General features: G+C 36.0%; 1 protein-coding gene across 10 annotated transcripts in view; it reads left to right on the forward strand.

The window, feature by feature from the left end:
• Positions 1-19,681, forward strand: part of pard3ab (par-3 family cell polarity regulator alpha, b) — a 279,421-nt gene that overhangs the window by 161,513 nt on the left and 98,227 nt on the right. For all 10 annotated transcript variants that reach the window (XR_003675910.1, XM_028472041.1, XM_028472043.1 and 7 more), the window contains 3 exons: positions 1,645-1,815; positions 8,317-8,467; positions 17,984-18,170. Coding sequence is in view for 9 of the 10 variants with exons in the window: in XM_028472041.1 (XP_028327842.1) it covers positions 1,645-1,815; positions 8,317-8,467; positions 17,984-18,170 (509 nt within the window). In the remaining variant the exon portion in view is untranslated. The remainder of the gene's footprint in view (positions 1-1,644; positions 1,816-8,316; positions 8,468-17,983; positions 18,171-19,681) is intronic.

A 19,681-nucleotide genomic window follows, 5' to 3' on the forward strand; every position in this document is an offset into this window, starting at 1 on the left:
TTACAATCTGAAATCTGAAACCAGATTCTGAAAGATTAGAGAAAGACTTTTGTTTTTAGCTTGTTTCTTTCTTCTGTAATCAGCAGTTGAATAGAGGCAAGTTTCACACAAATTGCAATTTTGTCAATTTTTCTAAAAAATGTTGTTAGCGACTTTGAAACTCTTTTTTTTTTTTTGCTTTAGTGACTCCTCAACATTGGTACAAAACAAAAACAATACCGAGACCAGGTTTTAGATGGCAAAATTATTATTACTTTGTTATCTGGGTCAGAATTGAATGGATTTCTTACTGTATTTTGGCCTTGCTCCAAGTCTTTCCCCCGTCATTCCCCCGGACGTCATTTCCTCCTCCGCCCAGACATGCAGAGTTGACCCGCTTGCCGCGGTTTGTTGATTATTTTGTCTCACGATTGCAACACTCTCAATAGTCCAGTGAGTTGCACACATGCTCTGGTAGAGTGTGCGCTACTATGAGCTGCTGGAAGCTTCACCATCTTCCCTCGTAGCGCCATTTTCTGCTTCGTACCTGTGTGTCCCTCCCCATCGATAGTGATAATCCCGGCTAATCTCTAATCCAAAGGTGCACTGCTGCCACCTACATGTTGGTCACGACACCATAGTACAAGCCTGATATTCGCAGGAGAACTGCATCACACACAAAAACACTATTGACACATATATGCGTCAATGGCAGCGAGTGAGTTAATAAATAATTACAATTATGGTATAATTATAATTGTAATTTTAAAAATCTGTTGCTGTCGTTATCGTAATGAAATTGTAATTGAGTTTAGATAATTGACTTTGTAATTGTAATTACCATGAAAATTCTACAAAAATTGTCAATTATAATTTAACGCAAACCATGTTACAGTTCATTATGTACAGTTCTACACACATGTAGTTAACAATTATTAGAATATGATTCATATCAAGCTTTCCCACATTTTACCACTAAATCAAGAGGTATACTGACACAAAAAAAACTCATACGCCCCCACAAAAATATATATATTAATATATTAAAACCTATATTTTCATTGATTAGGAAGCTTAATAAGGTGACCAAGAGATAGGAAATAAACTAGATAAAAGATATTTGTTTTTAGTGTATTTTACAGCTAATTTAGTACTCATTATCATAGGAGTGCTAAGAGAAAGCTAACACACGAGGAAGGTTCAGGCTCAGTAATTGTGAGTAATTGTAATAGAACTTTAGTCATTGTAATTGGGAAAAATGCCGGTCAATGTGATCGTAATTGAATTGTAATTGAACATGGGTAATTGAAAACATAAATGTAACTGAAAATTGTAATTGACCCTAAACCCTGGTGACGAGTAATAACTTTTTAAAAGAACATTTCTCGAATGACTTCAAGTATATTCCCATAAACAAGATTATGTGATGTTGACTGTGAAATCTTTTTATAGCCCCTAAAATAGATTGTTTATTACACACACCCATGTGTCGACAGCGCTTGATGAACGCATTCAAAGCACTCATCCTCGGATCATGTCTAGAAACCCGATATGCTACGAGTGAGAGTGAATCTGATGACATTGTTAAAAGTCAAAACAAGCCTGAGTGACATAAAACGCAGTAAATGCACTTCTGATAATGGCTTTTCTGGTGTCTCTCAAAAGGATGGACGGCTTCGAGTGAACGATCAGTTAATTGCTGTCAATGGAGAGTCCCTGTTGGGGAAAACCAACCAAGACGCCATGGAGACGCTACGCAAGTCCATGTCCACGGAAGGCAACAAGCGTGGGATGATTCAGCTGATTGTTGCTCGGCGAGTGGCTAAAAGAAATGAGGTAATAAGGCTTTTTCAATGTAAAAAAAAAATAAATAAAAATGAGCTTATTTAGAGCATCCTTTAACTCAGTGGTTCCAGTGACCCCATTTTGATAACGTAAACTTCTGGCAACCCCAGGGACATTTTTTTTCTTCTATAATTAGTTTTTGATCATGTTTATTAAAGTGTGTTGGCAAGTGACAAGATATTATATTTGACAGGGTTCTCGCGGCGGATCCTTAAAAAGTTTTAAAAGGAATTAAATTCATGAATCTAAAAATAAGGCCTAAATTGTCATTAAAATGTCTTAAATCAATGTTTTAAAACTCTTTTTAACACATAGTTATGAATGGTAACATTAGTTTTTTTTAAAAAATGTATAAACAACATGGGAAAATGTCTGTCCATCAGATATTTTTCTTAATGGTTTGTTCTTTTTTGTATTTTTGTTGTTTTAGAGATTTCTTGCTATTTTGTAGTCATCTTGTGTATTTGGAGGGATTTTGTTTATTTTAGTCTGTATTTCTTTGTGTGTTTTACTGTCATTTTCTGTATTTTTGTGTTTTTTTTACACTTTTTTCCCCCATTTATGTTTACTGTAAATTTGGTCTTACATTTAATAATGTAAGTCTTGAATTTAGTTTGACTAAAGCTGTAGGAACCCTGTTTAAGTATAGAATACAGGTTGTGTGTGTGCTATTTGTTAATTTGAAAAAGAATAATACTACATATTTGGGGAACAACAAAAATATATATATATATATATATATATATATATATATATATTTTTTTTTTTTTTTTTTTTTTTTCTGAAGCTGCATGTGAGCATATGCCTGCGTGCGTATGCCTTTGCTACGGGAGAACAACACTCACGGACACAAAGGCACGGTTATCTTAGCATGTCGTCAGTTCGGCAGTAATACACAGAAAAAGAGAGCAAAGGATCGCAATTTGTAATTCCTGTAACACGGAAATAAATCCTGGAGGAGCTGCAATCAAAACTCTACCTTATTCACCATAAGAAACCACCACACCACTGAGTATACAGTTTTTAAAGCTAGAAATCAAGCTAATGCTAAAGCTAAGCTATCGCGGCAAAGAGCCATTGGGTGTTATATGTGTGGATGCCTTAATAACAGATGGAGTCGGGCTGTGTCTCATAGTAACTTGTATTACTACTAGTGTGGAATTATTCTACACTATTCACTCATCATGATAGTAAAATAGACCATCCTAAGTCAATCTACTGCAGTAATTCATCTCTCAACCAGTAGAAAATGCTGTGAACACCTGATTATGCATGAAAAAAAAAAATATCGTTATACCGCCCAGCCCTACCCCCCCATGTACTCCCATGTTTTTTCACGTTTTCTTGGACGGGGTGTAAACTGAAACTGAATTGTCCCTCTGGGATAAATAAAGTTTCTGATTCTGAATTATTTCTAAGGCTAAATTAAAAAAAAAAAAAAAAGTTTTTTGCTAAACACAAATTCTCATTGTTATTTTTCCAAACACCTCCCCCCCCACCACCCACCCCACCCCACCCACTGTTAGAGCAGCAGCTTTCTTCAGTCTCTGGTTTCACACACTGACACCTCAGAGCTGCAAATCACAGCTGTTGTTGACTGCTGACCCCCCAGCATTTCTGCTGGAAATCCTGTCATCATTAGTCAAAGTAGAATGTTGTGCATTAATCAAACACTCAGTTGTGTTTTTTTCTTTTTTCTTCAGCTGTTCCGGGGAATGGCCGTACATGTGACTACTGTGGCTGTAGTCTGCTATATTAGTGTTTAGGGATGTTCCCTTACAACTTTCCCACTGCTGATTACAATACTATAATTAAAATCGAACCAATATAATCTTGGCACAAATCATTCTTACTTTTATGACTTATATTGTAGTGTGGAATGTTACAAAAAGCTTGATTAAGTGATGTTCCTCAAACAGAGAAGAATAGTCAGCAACAGCAGGTATGAGAAAAAGTGACCCATTTAATATTAGCCAGTGGGTTACAGGAATTTTTCCTTTAAACGTAAGAATAATCTACAATTGAATAAAAAGTAAACTGGAAGACCCTGAAAAATAACCTCAACAAATCCAATAAAAACAATAAATATTGTATCACAGATTTTGGATGCAGGCCGATATAATCAGATTTTTATTTATTTTTTGTCATATCGGACCGATATCAATATTGGATCAGGGCACCCGTATTACTGTGTTTATAGGTCGTAGTGAACAATAACTAGTTTAAATGGATAGAAATAAATGATAATAGAATATAAAAGAAGCTTTTTTTTTATTGTCATTGTACAACAAATACAACAAAATTCATTCCTCATTCTCCAAGAATGAGGAATGACATACAACACACACATAAAATATTGGAAAAAAAGAACTATAAATATATAATACTATAATACTCAGCACACTATATACATTATAATAAGACACAATGTAAAAATGTAAACAGACCTGTTGGTGAGATAAATACATATGGCAGATAGTGGATTGAACCTTTCGGCATGTACAAAAAAGAAAAAAAAAAAGTGAAAAAAAAAAAAGTGAATGTAACCATGTCGGAAATAAACTGAATAAATAAATTTAAAAAAATAAATAAATAAACCTTGATGTGAATTATTGCACATAAATGGGATTTGTGATTACACGTGTAGTTTGAGTCATGAGAGGAAAATCTAATTGTGATTAACTTCTGCATGTGTGTAAATCATGAAAGTGAGCTGATTTAAATTTGCTAACTTTAAAAATACACATGCATTGCAGCAAACTGGGCTTTGAAAAGAAAAAGAAGCTGAAATGGACTGAGCTACACAACTTTAACGTTAGGTTTTCATAATATTCTCTGTGCTCTTTCTTCGCCTGTCGCCTGCTCAAACACCGAGTCCGTGTGCAGCGCCGCTTGCAGAGCCTTTGAATGTGCGCGCACAGCGCCGTGCTCGTGTCTGCCTCTGGCACTGCACGCTCTTCCTTGCTCTCCGTTTCAAACCTGCTGTGTCAAAGTTTTGATTTCCCCTCGGCCCCGACTGGTAATTGAAAGCAGAGGCTAAACCTGGAGGTGCGTTTCATGTATGTGTGTGTGTGTTTGGGTTCATCTCAGCTCGTGTGTTCGACCCAGTTATGCATGAATGTGGGATGTTTCTGTGCATACGCTTTGTATGTTGAGAAGCTGTATCCCCCTGTGTGTTGCAAACACGCCAAGGCATTGACTCTCTACAGAGAACATAGTAGATGGATAAAATTCCTGCTCTGTGCTTCACATGCAGAGCTGCAGGCATGGCCCGGGGCTGTCCAAGTGTCTGCCCATAGTGTTCCTGACATGGGAATAACAAGACAGGAAAACAACTCTGTTCCTGCTGCACAGTCGGACTAAAACAGCTCACACAGCTTATTTTGTGTGTCCCATAAGTTGTTTTGGAGAACATCTCACAGGAACCTGTCAATCAATGTAATATTCCCCAATCACAAGTGGACATATAATGGGGATTATAGTGACATTTACTGACATATTGGTTCAAATTATCCTTTATTTACTTTTCTCCAATCTCCGATAAATGTGAAATGTTTGCCATCACATTAAATCCCAGGTCCAGCTGCCTCCATCCTCAGACCCATACAAACACGTCACTCTGCAAACAGGCGCGCTTTCATCACTTTGCCATCGGCACCCAATGGGATCGAGACCTTCCAGAAGCTCGATTGCCCTCCTGAATATGCAATGAACCGCATTTGGATTTGTTGATACACCCTTGGTATTTCCTTGGTGATGAGCAAGGCATTTCAGCTAAACCCTCATCCCCACCTCAACCAATTCATTAGTTTCCTCATTTAAAATCAGGAAAGGCAACACTCTTCTAGGAGCTGTGCCACATGGTGACCTTTGAATGAGATATTTTGATTAATTCTGTTTTCTGGGACTTTAGTCATATTTGGTGCCAAACCAATAACTTTATAAGAACATTATAAATTGGAAAAAATGAGATATGCTACTTTAAAAGTGTTTGGTAAACCTGCATAAGGGAGAATAGGGCTGTGGTTTAATGTAGAACAGGCTTAGTTTTTGCACCTGTGGCAGCTCAACTGTTCTGTTTTTTTTTTTTTTTATTTGAATCTTGGCAGTGATGTTTGACCTAAAACCCTTAGACTCACTCTGATTCATCCTAAAGTTGCTCTACTATGTTGAAGGCAAGTGTAGAGTATTGTCGACCATTTAAGACCTTGTTTTGTGCAATGGTGAGCAGTCCAGTTCAGTTCAAAGAAAAAGGGTTAACACCTGCACTGCACAAAGTTGAATAAATAAAAGGTTAATTAAGGTTTCTAAAACCAAAATGAAAAATGTTACGTTCCATTTACCAGGGTAGTTACTCATATAGCCAAGTAAAGTTCTCCTATATGCAGTGTAGGGTTAGTTACTTTGAAAAAGTAATTAGTTACAAATTAGTGGTTACTTTTCAAAATTAAGTAACTAGTTACATTTATTGGTTACTGCCTCAAGAAAGTAGCTAAGTTGCATTACTTGTGGATTAATTCTGTCACAAAAAATAATCAAAAGTGTATTTTTTTTATGTTTTATTAAAACCTTTATTTAAATAAAGGTCAACTACAAAGAAGTTGTTTGAAACTCTCTCAAATGACAGAACATTAACACGAAAGTGAATCATTTTTTAATTATTATTTATATATTTTCAGCTTGGCAATAAAACAAACAAAAAGGTTGTTAAAAAAAAGTGGAGTAAGAACAACTATTTACGGAGTTTGTTTTCAGCATCGGGAAGCTCGGAAAAATGTGACGATGACAAAAGTATAATTTAATTACAAGTATTTTCATAATAACGTGTTACACTACTATTCAATTCAATTCAATTCAGCTTTATTTATATAGCGCACATTACAACAAAGTAATCTCAAAGCACTTAATAAAATATATAGTCCATAGTAAGAAAGAAAGAACCCAACAAGATCCACATGAACAAGCATTTAGCGACAGTGGGAAGAAAAAACTCCCTCTTTTTCATAGGAAGAACCAGCGGAACCAGGTTCAGAGGTGGCAGCTATTCACTTCAGCTGGTTGGGGTTAGTGGACAGAAGGACAAACAGGATAGGATAGAAGGATAGTCCATCCGAGTGTTCCAGCCGTGAACCATCGAGCAAGAACCGCCAGCTCCAGCATCAAGACACCTGAAATAGAAAAGAGAGCCCTCGGAGGGCGAGAAGAAGACACAAACTGCAGGAAAAACATGATCCACTATGATACACTCGTTCCTCGTGGGTTAGGTTAACATTAAATGCGGCATCCTCCATGCTCTGACATGCTACCACTACACACAAGATTTTGTCTTGCACTGGTCCCACGTATTGATATATGGAGTGGACATCAGTGTAAATGGTGTGAAGCGGTGTGAGCAGTATGATGGGTTATGCAAGGACAGAAGCGAGGGGTTCTCTACAACCCGGCACAACCTTGTCTGACTGGACGTCATCCCATTGCAGCCCACTAGAGCTATGTGTAGATGGTGGATCAAGATAATGTTGGTGTCCTACTATAAAATCTTAGTTTTTAGTTTCTATTTTTACTACGTTACTTGAGATTGTAATCTCACTGCCTATGTGGTCATCAGACTGCAGCGATGTTGACTCCGATGTAGTCTCCACACATGATAGCAATAAGATAACTTATATGATTGAGTTATGAAAAAAATATATAAAAATCTGCTTTTAAAAATCAATTCCTTGTTATTAAATTTGACATTTTCCCCTGTGTTATAATGTCATCCTCTGCACATGTGCACATGAAAATCCATTAAAAATGTATCATGAAGTAAAGGTTCTACTGAGTGAAGATCTAATCCCGAAGTTGTGGCCATTGATTGAGGCAATTTGGCTCCAGTATTGACTCACGTGTGATAGCGTTGTTATATATGATTGCTATCTTTATGACATGAGCAGTCAACACCTTAAAAAAAAAATGCTGGAACATGCGTGAATCGATAGTCAACGATTTGAACGGACAAACACAAAGATGTACATTATATACATCATAACCCCAACATACAGTATGTGCGCCAATGGGCGACTTGGCCAGTAAATGGTCTGTTTGTCTGGCAGAAGAAGCCTATTATTATGGGTCCTCGGGGGAATTGTCAAGATGCTAGCGAGCTAAGCTTTCCCTGCAGAGCACCAAGTGTAGGCTAACAGCATTTTGTCTCCACAGCCTATTGGAAATCCATGCTCATTCATCCTTGTTATCACAGTGGTAGCATTAGCACTGATAGCTGTCTCTGTGCCATCCATTACGCTGTTAGCACACACCCTAGCAATTTGGTTGATTTTTTTCTTACATACAATATATATTTTTTTTGAAATTGTTTTGATGGTGTGTTATTGTAGGTTTAACATTTACCTGGGTATGTACGACACAACAAAGACAACAAGTGTTGGTGATATAGTGTAATAAATGAATAAATAAACCAGTAATTGTAATATTGCCTCTCTTTGTAATCAGGAGACGCCCGGAGGTCCACTGGGACCACAGCAGAATCTCAGCACCTCTCTGGATGACCATGAGCGAAGAATCTCTCATTCTCTGTACGGGGGGCTGGAGGGGCTTGATGACAACTTAATGCCACGACAAGGCATGCTTCCACGCACAATAGGTAAGACTGTCTTATTTTCAACTCTTCACTTGTTTTAGTTTTTATGGTAGTGTTAAAGTAAGTTACTCTGTACGTTATGTGATGCATTTATTATGTTTCCTGACAATAGAAAAATGACTAAAACTTGGCTTGAATTTGGCATTTTCTAAGAAAGTAATAAATAGTTCTTTCTTCTGAATTATTAGTCCTACTTTCTTTTTAATTAAGACTGCTCACTAACACATACCACCCACTAGACCATGGGTTCTCAACCTTGGGGTCTGGGAGGGGGTTTCCAGGTGCCTTTAAGAAATACATTTACACCAAACTCACCATATTTGAACCTATTTTTAACACTTTATCTTGTCATATTTTTGGTCCTTTTCGTGCATTTTTGCTACAGTACTTTCATTTCTGCCACTTTTTCATGAAATTTCAATGCTTTTTCTGCCCATTTTCTCCACTTTCAACACATTTTCAGCCCTTATAAACCATTTGCACCACTTTTTTCACCTAATGTCACTAATGTTGACCCATTATGGTCACTTTTAACCTCTTTTCACCATATTTCATGCATAATTTGGTCAATTTAACAACATTCATGATTTGTCATGCCCATTTTTTTTTGCCTGTTTAAACTCATTGTTCCTACTAATTACTCCAATAGTGACACTTTGAACCCTTTTTACAATTTTTTCTTTCTGTTTTTGCTCACTGTAATTTACAAGTTCTAACCAATTTCTGTGGTTTTTAAAAATCCAATTTCACCACAATTTCCACCATTTTTGGTCACTTTTAACCAATTTCATTGCTGATTAAAACAGTGATTTATACCTTTAAGATGACTATATACTATGCTGTGAATAATAACAAACTTCCTGTATAACAGTGGATATTAATCAGATAAATAAATAAGTGTGGTTATCACAGATTCATAGAACAATGGACCATCATTTTGCTGACTTTATGGATGGACCCCAAAAATCTCTCCTCTTTATTCCCCCTTATAGATGGCCCTGTCTCCACATGACTATTCTTCAGTGTTTGTCTGTGTTCAACCACCTTCAGCTACATTGAGGGCCCCCACTCTCTGGTACCTTATTTTGGGGGTCACGGGCTAAAAAGGTTGCGAACCACTGGTCGAGACAACACTATACATGTAACCCTGGATCACAAACCTTCAGCCTTACAAACACACTCATGAAACTTGCACAAAAAAACACCAATACCTGAACTGTGCACACTCCTCCGCACACACACACACACACACACACACACACACACACACACGCACACACACACACACACGCACACACACGTGATCAGCCACAATAGACATCCTGTCACTCCTACACCTTCACCCAACCATTCTGCGGAGGTAGAGAGAGACAAACAGCCTACTAAATACATGGTTGGTGTCTGAGAGCGTGACAGTTGGCCTAATCTGTTATATATCTGTCAAGCACTGGTGCTTGTCAACTCTTCTTTGCTAGGCTAAAAGCATTTGTAATCATTGTTTTTAGATTTTCAATGGTTTGTGCAATAGAAACAGGCTGATAAAATTGCAACTTGAGCTTTTTCATCATCTTCTCGCAAAAAAGATAGAAATTTACTGTGAGAAAAGTTGTGTGATTTTTTTTTTTTTTTAAAGCGAGTCATGAACACATGTCGAGTTGGATTCCTTTTGCTGCCAAATGACCTTTCTGCCATTGCTCAAAATGGTTGCGTTGCTCTGAAAGGGAGTTTGTGTATTGGCCAAAGCGCAAGAGATTAGTGGGAAGATTTGAAACGTTGTGCAAGAGCTTTGCCAACGGACGTGCCGATTCTAACGTGCATTGCACTTAAATCATTCATAGATGACTTGCTAGGTTTATTTTGATGTCACAAAAAAAAAAAACTTCTGCGCACCAGATGGTGCGAGAGCCCAGATGATCCAGCTGTTTATATATTTTTGTCCTCTGCAGATGATTTATTACTAAGCATTGCAAAAAGAACCCAAACATACCTGAGTTGAGAAACATGAAAATATCCAACATTTATATCTATTTTGAGTTAAGAACAGTTGTTGGCTGCATTCGTTATTACTTAACAATCATCAAGAGTTCATCTGATTTTCACTCTGTATTTTGAATACATGTAAAGCTATTATAAATGCTGTCTTAGGTCAGTGAATGAAAGGGTTTTTGATAAAAAGCTCAATTGTTTAGTTAGAATAGAGCAGAAAAATTCTTTATAGATGTAATTCATTATTTTAGAAAGCTTTATAAATCCATAAACATTGGAATTAATTCAGCAAATCGTAAGAAATGGGGCATTTCAAACCCAATTGGCATCGCAACGCCTTATTTCTTTCCTGAGAAAATTATTTAAGAGTGACATTAATTAAAATATGAAACTTGTTATAAAGAGATAAAACTAGATATATATACTTTAAATATTTATAGAAAATCAATTTGGGAAAAATATTTTTTGACACAAACGATGAGATTTCAATTTGATTAGTGATTAGTGAAAAGCTTCTGTCAATATTTTAGATTTCAGATGTTATTTATTAATAAAAGGGACAACACACATGGATAAACATAAGCATGCAAATGTGCCTCTTTATAGCAATAGCAAATGTCTATCTATATTACCCCAGCCGTCAAATGCATCCACAAAAAAACATATTAAAGTTCATTAAAATACACAACAATCAAAATACGAGCCAAAAAAGTTTAGAATATACAGACAGTACAAAAGAAATACACTTTAATTCAAGACCATAAATAAACCAGCCAATAATAACCAGGATGTTAAGATCAATGCTAAAAGTGCATCACAATATTAAAAGTTCATGATGAAAGTGCACGAATTGCCTAAATGCTGTTTTTATTTGAAAAATAACTTCTCCTAATGATTTTGTGTCCTCACTTGGAGTCAGGAAAGCCGAACAGAGATCTGTAGAGTTCAAAGCAGCTCAAGTGGAGGATTTCATCTCATATTATACCCAAGTGAATGCACAGGAGCAGAGACCAGATGCTGAAAAAGCTCCCAGGTTTGCTTATGGAGGGATGTGCTCTTTCTAATTGCCCTCACAGAGGCATGGGACATTTCCCTCCATATTAAACACTTACTCAGCCCAGTGGAGTGCTTTTGTGACTGCGTAAAGGAAGATTTCAAACCTAATTGGTACCATAAAATATGCAGGCTGTTCTTTAATATGTTTTGAATCAGGTGAATTTGGGAAGGTCTTAAAAAGCAAAGATAGATGTTGAATTTTACCAACTACTCTGAGCGACATTAACACAGTACGCACTTTTAGAAGATCACGGTGCTTTTGAATCAAAGAGACATTGGAAAGGTGGGGAGGGGGATTAAAGTCGTGTTTGACATGTTTAATTTGCCGCTCTGGGTAAAAGCAAAGAGGATAAAGGCCAGTGGCTCTGGTTTTAAGTTAGCTAACTCTGTTTGAGGCTGGGATTTCAGATTCCTTTTCAGCTCTGAGGTTAAAATAAGCCTCTTTCATCACTGTTAAAGCTGCTGGAGACAAAATGTTTTATCAGATAGAGACAAAGTGTAGGCCTCACTGATCAATAAATCGAAGATCTTTAGCTCGAAAAAGATTGAAAAAGGTTTAAAAACAAACTGTTTTTCATCATTTTTCACTTAATTCTTACTGTGATTATTTGTGTTTCTTTACCAGACGAGGAGGACAGTGATTCACTATTTTTGTTCTATTTTGTTCGTAGTATTCCCCGGGATATCACCTTACCCGGCGAGTCCTTCAGTTTTGACTGAATTCAGATTTTTCCATGTATCCCAACAACTTTGGGAAATTTGGGGGAAAAAAAGCAAGGCAAATGTATTTGTATAGCACATTTCATACACAAGGCAACTCGATGTGCTTTACATGATCAAAAAGTGCAACAGAAAACATTCAATGATACATTAAAATCATCAGTAAAATCATTTAAAATCATCAACAACGTGACCAAAAATCACCCTCTCAGTCAACACAAGAAATCAGTGTAAGAATAAAGTAAAAATTCTTCTACTCATCCATCTATGAGACTCCACATCCCACAATGCAATCCGCCAAACTTGTCCGACAATGACAGTGGAGATCAAAACAAACTTTCAATCGGAAATTTCAACCTTTTATATTTTCGAGTAGTTGTGCTTTGATACGTTGATCTATAAGGCCTACACTATCTCTTTATTTGGTCTTTTTTGGTCCATATTGGCTTTAATTCTCACCGTTGTGCTTTAAAGTCAATGTATATTTGAATTGAGTTGTCATGAAAAGTTTTACAGATTGGTTAGAAATGGTGCCTTCTCTTCTTTATATGTAATAAGATATGTCTTTTTTAAAGTGGTCAAGAAACCACTGTCATGCTGCTAAAGCTAAAGTAGCTGAACTTCCTAAAATACAAGGATTGGAGAAAAACGCAGAAAGAAACGATTTCCATCCGTTCTCATTTTCCTCTTTGTATCAACGTGAACTACGTCAATATGGACTGTTTTGTAAAGGATACAGCTCCACCTATTGAGGTGGCTTTGTGGGACTTTGTTAGGAGTTTAGTGTTCTGTTCTGCATGTAAAGTGTACTCAGACTAGACGAGAGGTCCTCCATCGACCAGTGAGCAGAGCTCAATAGCTGTAAACACACTGACTGTATTTATTCATGGCATGAATATATAACTGTTGGATAATGTTGTTTTTAATGTTGCAGCAGCTATTGATTGCTGTATTACTTCACCTGTGTACCTGTTATTTATACTTGAGACTAATGAAAAATCAGTTACATATCAATAATTATTATTTAGTCAATTTCAAGCTTTATGTTTGACCTTTTTGTCGAGGAAAAATGCATGGTGCTGCTCTGAGAGCTGATGAACATTTGGGAAATAAAGAAGTCTCAAAGGGATCCTCCACTGTTTTTACAAATGTGGCTGAAAACAGGTTTTACAACAGTAAAGTAGTCCCATTTTGAAAAGTTAATAAAACCAAAATAATGAGTTTTGTTGGGCATAGATCTTCTAATAAGGACATTCCAAAGATTTTAGGGCACATTTGTAAAAACAGTGGAGGATCCCTTTAAAACCCATCACTCCAACACAAAATCTACCAGTAGCATCTCCATTTGACAAAACCCCTGATGTGTTACAATCAGAGGAATGCTTTGCTAACTCCATCTTTAATAAAAAAAATTGTGTGTCTAAATGCTAGGGGTCCTTCCTAGCAACTTGGACTGAGATCTTGTTGCGATGGAGCAGTAAAGCATAAATCACACATCAGGCATTCTTAGAAGGCAGCACTCCCATTCTGAACATTTTGACTGGCATGTTGGCCTTGTGGACGTTCTGTGATTACTCACTGATATTGTTTTAGTAAGATGACAGGGATAAGAGAGAGACTTATGGCCAATAGGGGTTATTGAGGCCCAGCACCCTTGGCAATAACCTCCTGACTAATTATGCTAATGACTGAGACAAGACTTAATGAAAAGCTTGGGAGAGAACGTCCATCTCTGCATGGTGATTTTATCTTTATTTTTATCCAGATGGCCGTCCTTCCTCACCTTTAAGGATTCAGCATTTTATTTCCCCCAAAAATAAGAAAAACCCACCTCTCACCATTTAAAGTTTGATGGTCAGACTTTTTTTTTTTTTTTGTTATGGCAGTCAGGGACAATAATATGTTTTTGTGAGTTAGCTGTCGAGGTGATGTTGTGTGTGTTTTATCCATTTGGCAGTGGTAGTGTTACTGGCCACCACTCGCCCTCAGGTGCTGGCACTGAAACAAAGCCGATTATTATTTTGCTTCTTTCACTTGGCCAGCGAGTTGACGGATTCCTTGGGTTTTCTCTCACTGGCTGCCAGCTGATTGTACTGCAGTGATTCACACTGAGACATTGATGAGATTCTCAGTGATGCACACTGGACTGCTTTAGGACAATGGGATTAAGTTGGGTTTATGCATGAGTTCTGTATTCGCGATTGTCTGGTGTCTGGGGAAGAACGGGCTGCCGGTGTTGGTTCTGGAGGATGCACACAGACTGCCTAATTTGCAGGGAATGACAAATATACTCAGCAGGAGGAGGGGGTGAAGAGAAAGGGGGTGTACACGCGACAATACCCTCCACAGCGGGGTCTGCGTGACCTCACTATGCCAATGAGTCTAATAGTCTAATCCAATGCAGTCAAGTAAAGGAAATTAGTGACGATTTGTCCATCTAAGATACATATAAATAATATAAATATAATTTTCTATATGAAATTACCAGAACGTGCATAAAAATGAAATAAAATTCATTTTTAACGCTTTTTATTTATGTAATTGCGGTCCAGTACCGGTTTGTCCATGTACCAGTACTGGTCGGTGGTCCAGTGGTTGGTGACCGCTGCAATATTCTACTGCATATTTTTTCTTCTTGGATCATACAAACTCAGCCCTACCTGTCCAAGATGTATTATCACACTATTTCTGAAATTTTATTCTTTTAAATTATGGATTCATGAATTAATAGAAAGTTTGTTTTTATAAAGATTTGCTGAGGAAGTCTGTTAAATGTATGTAAACTAGTTTAACACTGACTTGTTTCTATCTCTATAATTAGCGACCTATTAAATATAATAAAATACTTAAAATACCGGTACTCACAAAGGTTTTGCATGTGCAGAATGAACGGGATGAAATTTGGTCCAAGTCACTGGTGTTGCCAGGTTGGATGGTCTCCCTCAGATTGCGAAGGCTTGAGAACAATTTGTGGGCAAAAGAGAATTAAGGCAGATGGATTAGATTCACACTTTATTTATATAGCGCAAATTACAACAATAGTCATCTCGAAGCGCTAATAAAATGTAAATTTCTTAAGATAAAAAGAAAAAAACCCAACAAATCCACATGAAAATGCATCAACTACAGTGGGGAGGAAAAAAGTCCCTTTGGAACGAATCAGCAGAACCCGATAATATTTATTCAGCTCTTATTGTTTATTGATTTTGTGGTCATTTGGAAGTTAAGGAGCATCTTATCAGTGCAAAGGGTTATTTTTGGCATTGGCGTTATTCTGCCTTTATTCCATAAAATAATAATTTGGGGCCTTTAGAAGATGACAGCAAGTGGTGTTTTCAGATAAAATGTCACATCTGTGTCTCAATAAGGCCAAAGTAAAAATCGAAAACTCATGCATATTCGAGAATGGATAATTGTTTTGCCGGAAAATAACTAGTGTAAGTTGTAACAGTGGAACTGACTAACAGAAACAGGTTTTGTGTTGAATTGAGTTGGTTCTTGAAGTTTATTTGAATGAACATTTATTTCTAAGCTCCTCCTTATTTACCCAGAAACCAGTGAGTGTTTCCTTCACCTTGGCCTGTATCATGTTTTACATCTTCTGCTTACAGCTTTGTTTTGGTTTCTTTAAATGTTTTACGTAAGAGTATTCATCATACGTACATGTATATGCATGGGTCATCTCTGTGGGTAGTCATCCAGGCCCAGCTCATACCACCCTACCTTTAAACCCTCTAATGCTTTCTAAAGCCAAGCGTCTGCTTAAGCTCACTTCACTTTTCTAAAGCAGCAAAACCAATTAAAAAAAAATTTTTAATTTTTTTTTTAACACTTTTAAAATGCAGATTAAAGAGTCATATGCTGCTGCATACCAATGGGACTTTAGAAGTCACACTTTTTATTGTCAGAGAATGAAGTGTTTTCTTTCCCCAAGGCTTAAATTAATCATAGTTGACATCAGAACAACTGTGGCGTCTGTTGCCAAACATCTATAGGTAAAAGCTGATTATGGAGAAGAATGTGGATTTGGATTAAAAAAAAAAAAAAAAAAACATTGAGTGAGTCATCCAGAATATTTAGATTTTTTTTTTTATCAGTTAAATACATATCAATAATTCGAAGATCATTTGCTCTAAAAAAGAAGTTTGTTTTTATCTCCACTGTGAACACGCTCTTATTGGCATTTTCGGAAAACTTCCGCACATTGCATTCTTTTTGTGTTTCGACTTCATTCTTACCGTGATTTCTTGTTTCTTCGTGAGACAACTCCGTTTACAAACCGTGATCCTTTATTTTTTTTATTAAATGCCATAACATTTCAAAATTAAGTGATTTACCGGTAAATACTTTAAATTTTTGCTCTAAAAGTGAAAAAAATGTGTAGAATGTAGGGATGTAACGATTCACTCAACTCCCGATACGATAATGGGTTAACGATACAGTTCTCTCACGATTTATTTTACAAAATGAGACTGTAAACAAATGATGACTGAAAAATATTCATTTTTTTTTCCTCGAAAAAATAAATAAATACTGGACTATTTTCTTTTATCTTTCATTGTCAAAAGACTCCCTTGATAAACGACACAAAGAAATGCAAGTTAATTAAAAATAAATCCTGAATGAAATAAAATAAATAGTACAGATGAAGAAGAAGCCTATTTATTTAAATTCTGGCTCTACAGTAAACTATGTAAAACTGCATAATAGTTCCTTTTCTTTTTAAAAGTGCAACTGAAAATGTATTTTGTGCCAATTGGACTTTAAAACAAATCCCATATCCAAGAAATAATATAAATAAACAAACTTGTTTCTCTCTTTCCTCTCTGTTCCCTTCTTGCCTTAGATTTCACATGTTTTTTCTTTCTCACTTCTTTAATTTTGTCTTGGGGAAACCAAAATGCTTCCACACTTCTGATTTAAAACACGGTGGTGCGTCCTGAATTTCAAATTCTAAATAGATAGCACCCTTTGCTGTAAAAAAAAAAATTATTATTTTTTTTTTTTTAAGTACTGCTATTCAATTTCAGAGTATTGAAGTATGTGAACCGTGACACCATTGAACCGATTTTTAACTGCTTCACGGTTAATCTTTACATCCCTAGTAGAAAACATGAATAAATCTTCAGCATGAGTTAGATGTTTTTCTCAAAAGGAAATTGATTTGACTAACTGAATAAAATCATAAAATCTGAACCATTTTGTCGAAAAACATTATGGCATATTTGTGCATTGTGGGGTTCGTTGACAACTTTTATTTTGAAAAAAGATAAATATTGATTAATATGGATAAAGATTGATGCATTTCTTTTCTGTAGCTGATGTAAATATTTACTTTATTTGGATCATTTCTTGTACATGTTGTATTGTATATACATGAATTTGTATATTGTGTTTTTCATTTGCAAGTGATATTTGAGATGACTTGTTTTTGACTGTGAAGCACATTGTGTAGCCTCGTACATGAAATATGCTTTATAAATAAAGTTTGATTTGATTTATTTTAACACAGAATTTTTATATTTTAAAAACACAATAGAAAAAGAGGTTTAAATCTGCCAAAAAAAAAAAAAGTACAAGCAGCTGCTTTTAGGATTTTTATGTTATTCATGATTTTTCCACATTGAAATCTGCAGGTTTACACTAACCCTGTGCTTTTGTTAAAATTAATATCATTACATGACGGTAAACATTTGTTCATGTGCAAAAAAAGAGAGGAATATAAAAAATAAATGTTTTTTTTTTTTCTCCAACCAGGAAACTATCAGCTGTCACCAACCGTCAACATGCCTCAGGACGACACTGTGATCATAGAAGATGATGGACCTCCACTTCTACCTCCCCACCTGTCTGACCAATCATCATCCAGCTCTCATGACGACATGGGCTTCGTCACAGATGTGACACCTCAGTGGGCCAAAGAGCCTCCCAATCAGAATGAGGCGTAAGTAGATAATCAGTAGATTATAATCAATGATTCAGTTCCTGCATTGCTTTGAGTTGTGGGTCAACGTTTACATAGACCATAGTGTGTCCCATGTGACTGACTGCTGTGTGTGTTTGGTTGGGAGCTCCTCCTCCACTGGGTTTTGAGACTTTTTATTTTTCATTTATTATTTTTATAATAAAACGTATATTCATAAACATTTACATGTAAATACATAGGATTGCAGCCAAAGGGCTAATTTTCGTCCCCTGTACCATTAGCAGGTTAGTGTCAACACAAAAAAAAACGAAAAGGAAAACAACCATCAGTAATAGGAATAACAGATACTGTACACACAGAACATATTAAAAGATAGGCAACATACTGTATAGTACATCAACCATGAACAACCGTCATTTTTCACCCCAGCTATGCAGTGTCTTGGTGTGAGCAAAATCAATACTGCAAAGTAAAGGTAGGACGATATATTGCGATGAGGAGAGGGGGACTTCACATAAAAAATGAAAAAATCCACACAATCTACTCGGACTACACACAAGATTATTATTATTATTTTTTTTTTTTTTGCAATACCCAAAATAAGTATGTATGTCCACGAATAATGTTAAATAAAAGCATGGTTATTATATTTTTCCAACTGCAGTTTTTGTCCTTGCAAAAAAATTGTTGAATGCAGGATCCCCACGGTCATGAAATTCCTGAAAAAGTTATGGAATGTGAGAAAACTATTTTCCAGTCTTGAGAAGTCATAGAATATTTTAACAGCTTTGGAAAACTTTTGGAAATATAATGTATTTATTTTAATGTGTGACATATGTTAAACCCAAAGATGTTAAGCGTTATCTCAAAGTGAAAGTGCTACGTACCGGCAGCATCATTGAACAGGAATCACGAGATCTCACAAATTCACTCTCAGCTTCATTTATAAAACTGTGCGTAGGTAAAATCACTTCAGCTGGTGTACGCTAGAAACCAGGAAATGCATGGGCAAAAAAAAAATTATATTTTGGTGCTTCAGAACTAAGTCATGGAAATTTGGTAAAATATTTTGGAAAAGTTTTGAAAAATCATTGTAATAAAAGCGTGGGATCCCTGTGTATTGTTATGGCAAGCCCATTATTTTCTTTTGCATAATATCATGATCCAGTGTATTGTCCCACCCCTACTGTAAAATAATATGATGGGTCAGCGACTACATCTCACACTTAAAATAAAAGAAAACTTAAAATATTGGTCACATTCCTCTTACCTGAAACCTTTATTTTTTTTAATCTTAAAATGTTTTTTATTAAAAAAATATTTAGTCAGTTCCTTATTTTAGGTTTGTGTGTTTAAATGCATTTTTTTTAAAAGATCTTGTCTCTGTTTTATCATTTTTAGTTCTATTTTTCTTTTCCAGTCCTCACACTTCTTTTATAACTTCTAAACTTAAACCTAGTTTTACTTTCTGAAGTTTAAGACTGATATTTTTTCTCCCTCACACTCTGGCTTTCCTTGTCTGATATCAT

Source organism: Gouania willdenowi, chromosome 17, assembly GCF_900634775.1.
Source record: "Gouania willdenowi chromosome 17, fGouWil2.1, whole genome shotgun sequence".
Taxonomy (NCBI): domain Eukaryota; kingdom Metazoa; phylum Chordata; class Actinopteri; order Blenniiformes; family Gobiesocidae; genus Gouania; species Gouania willdenowi.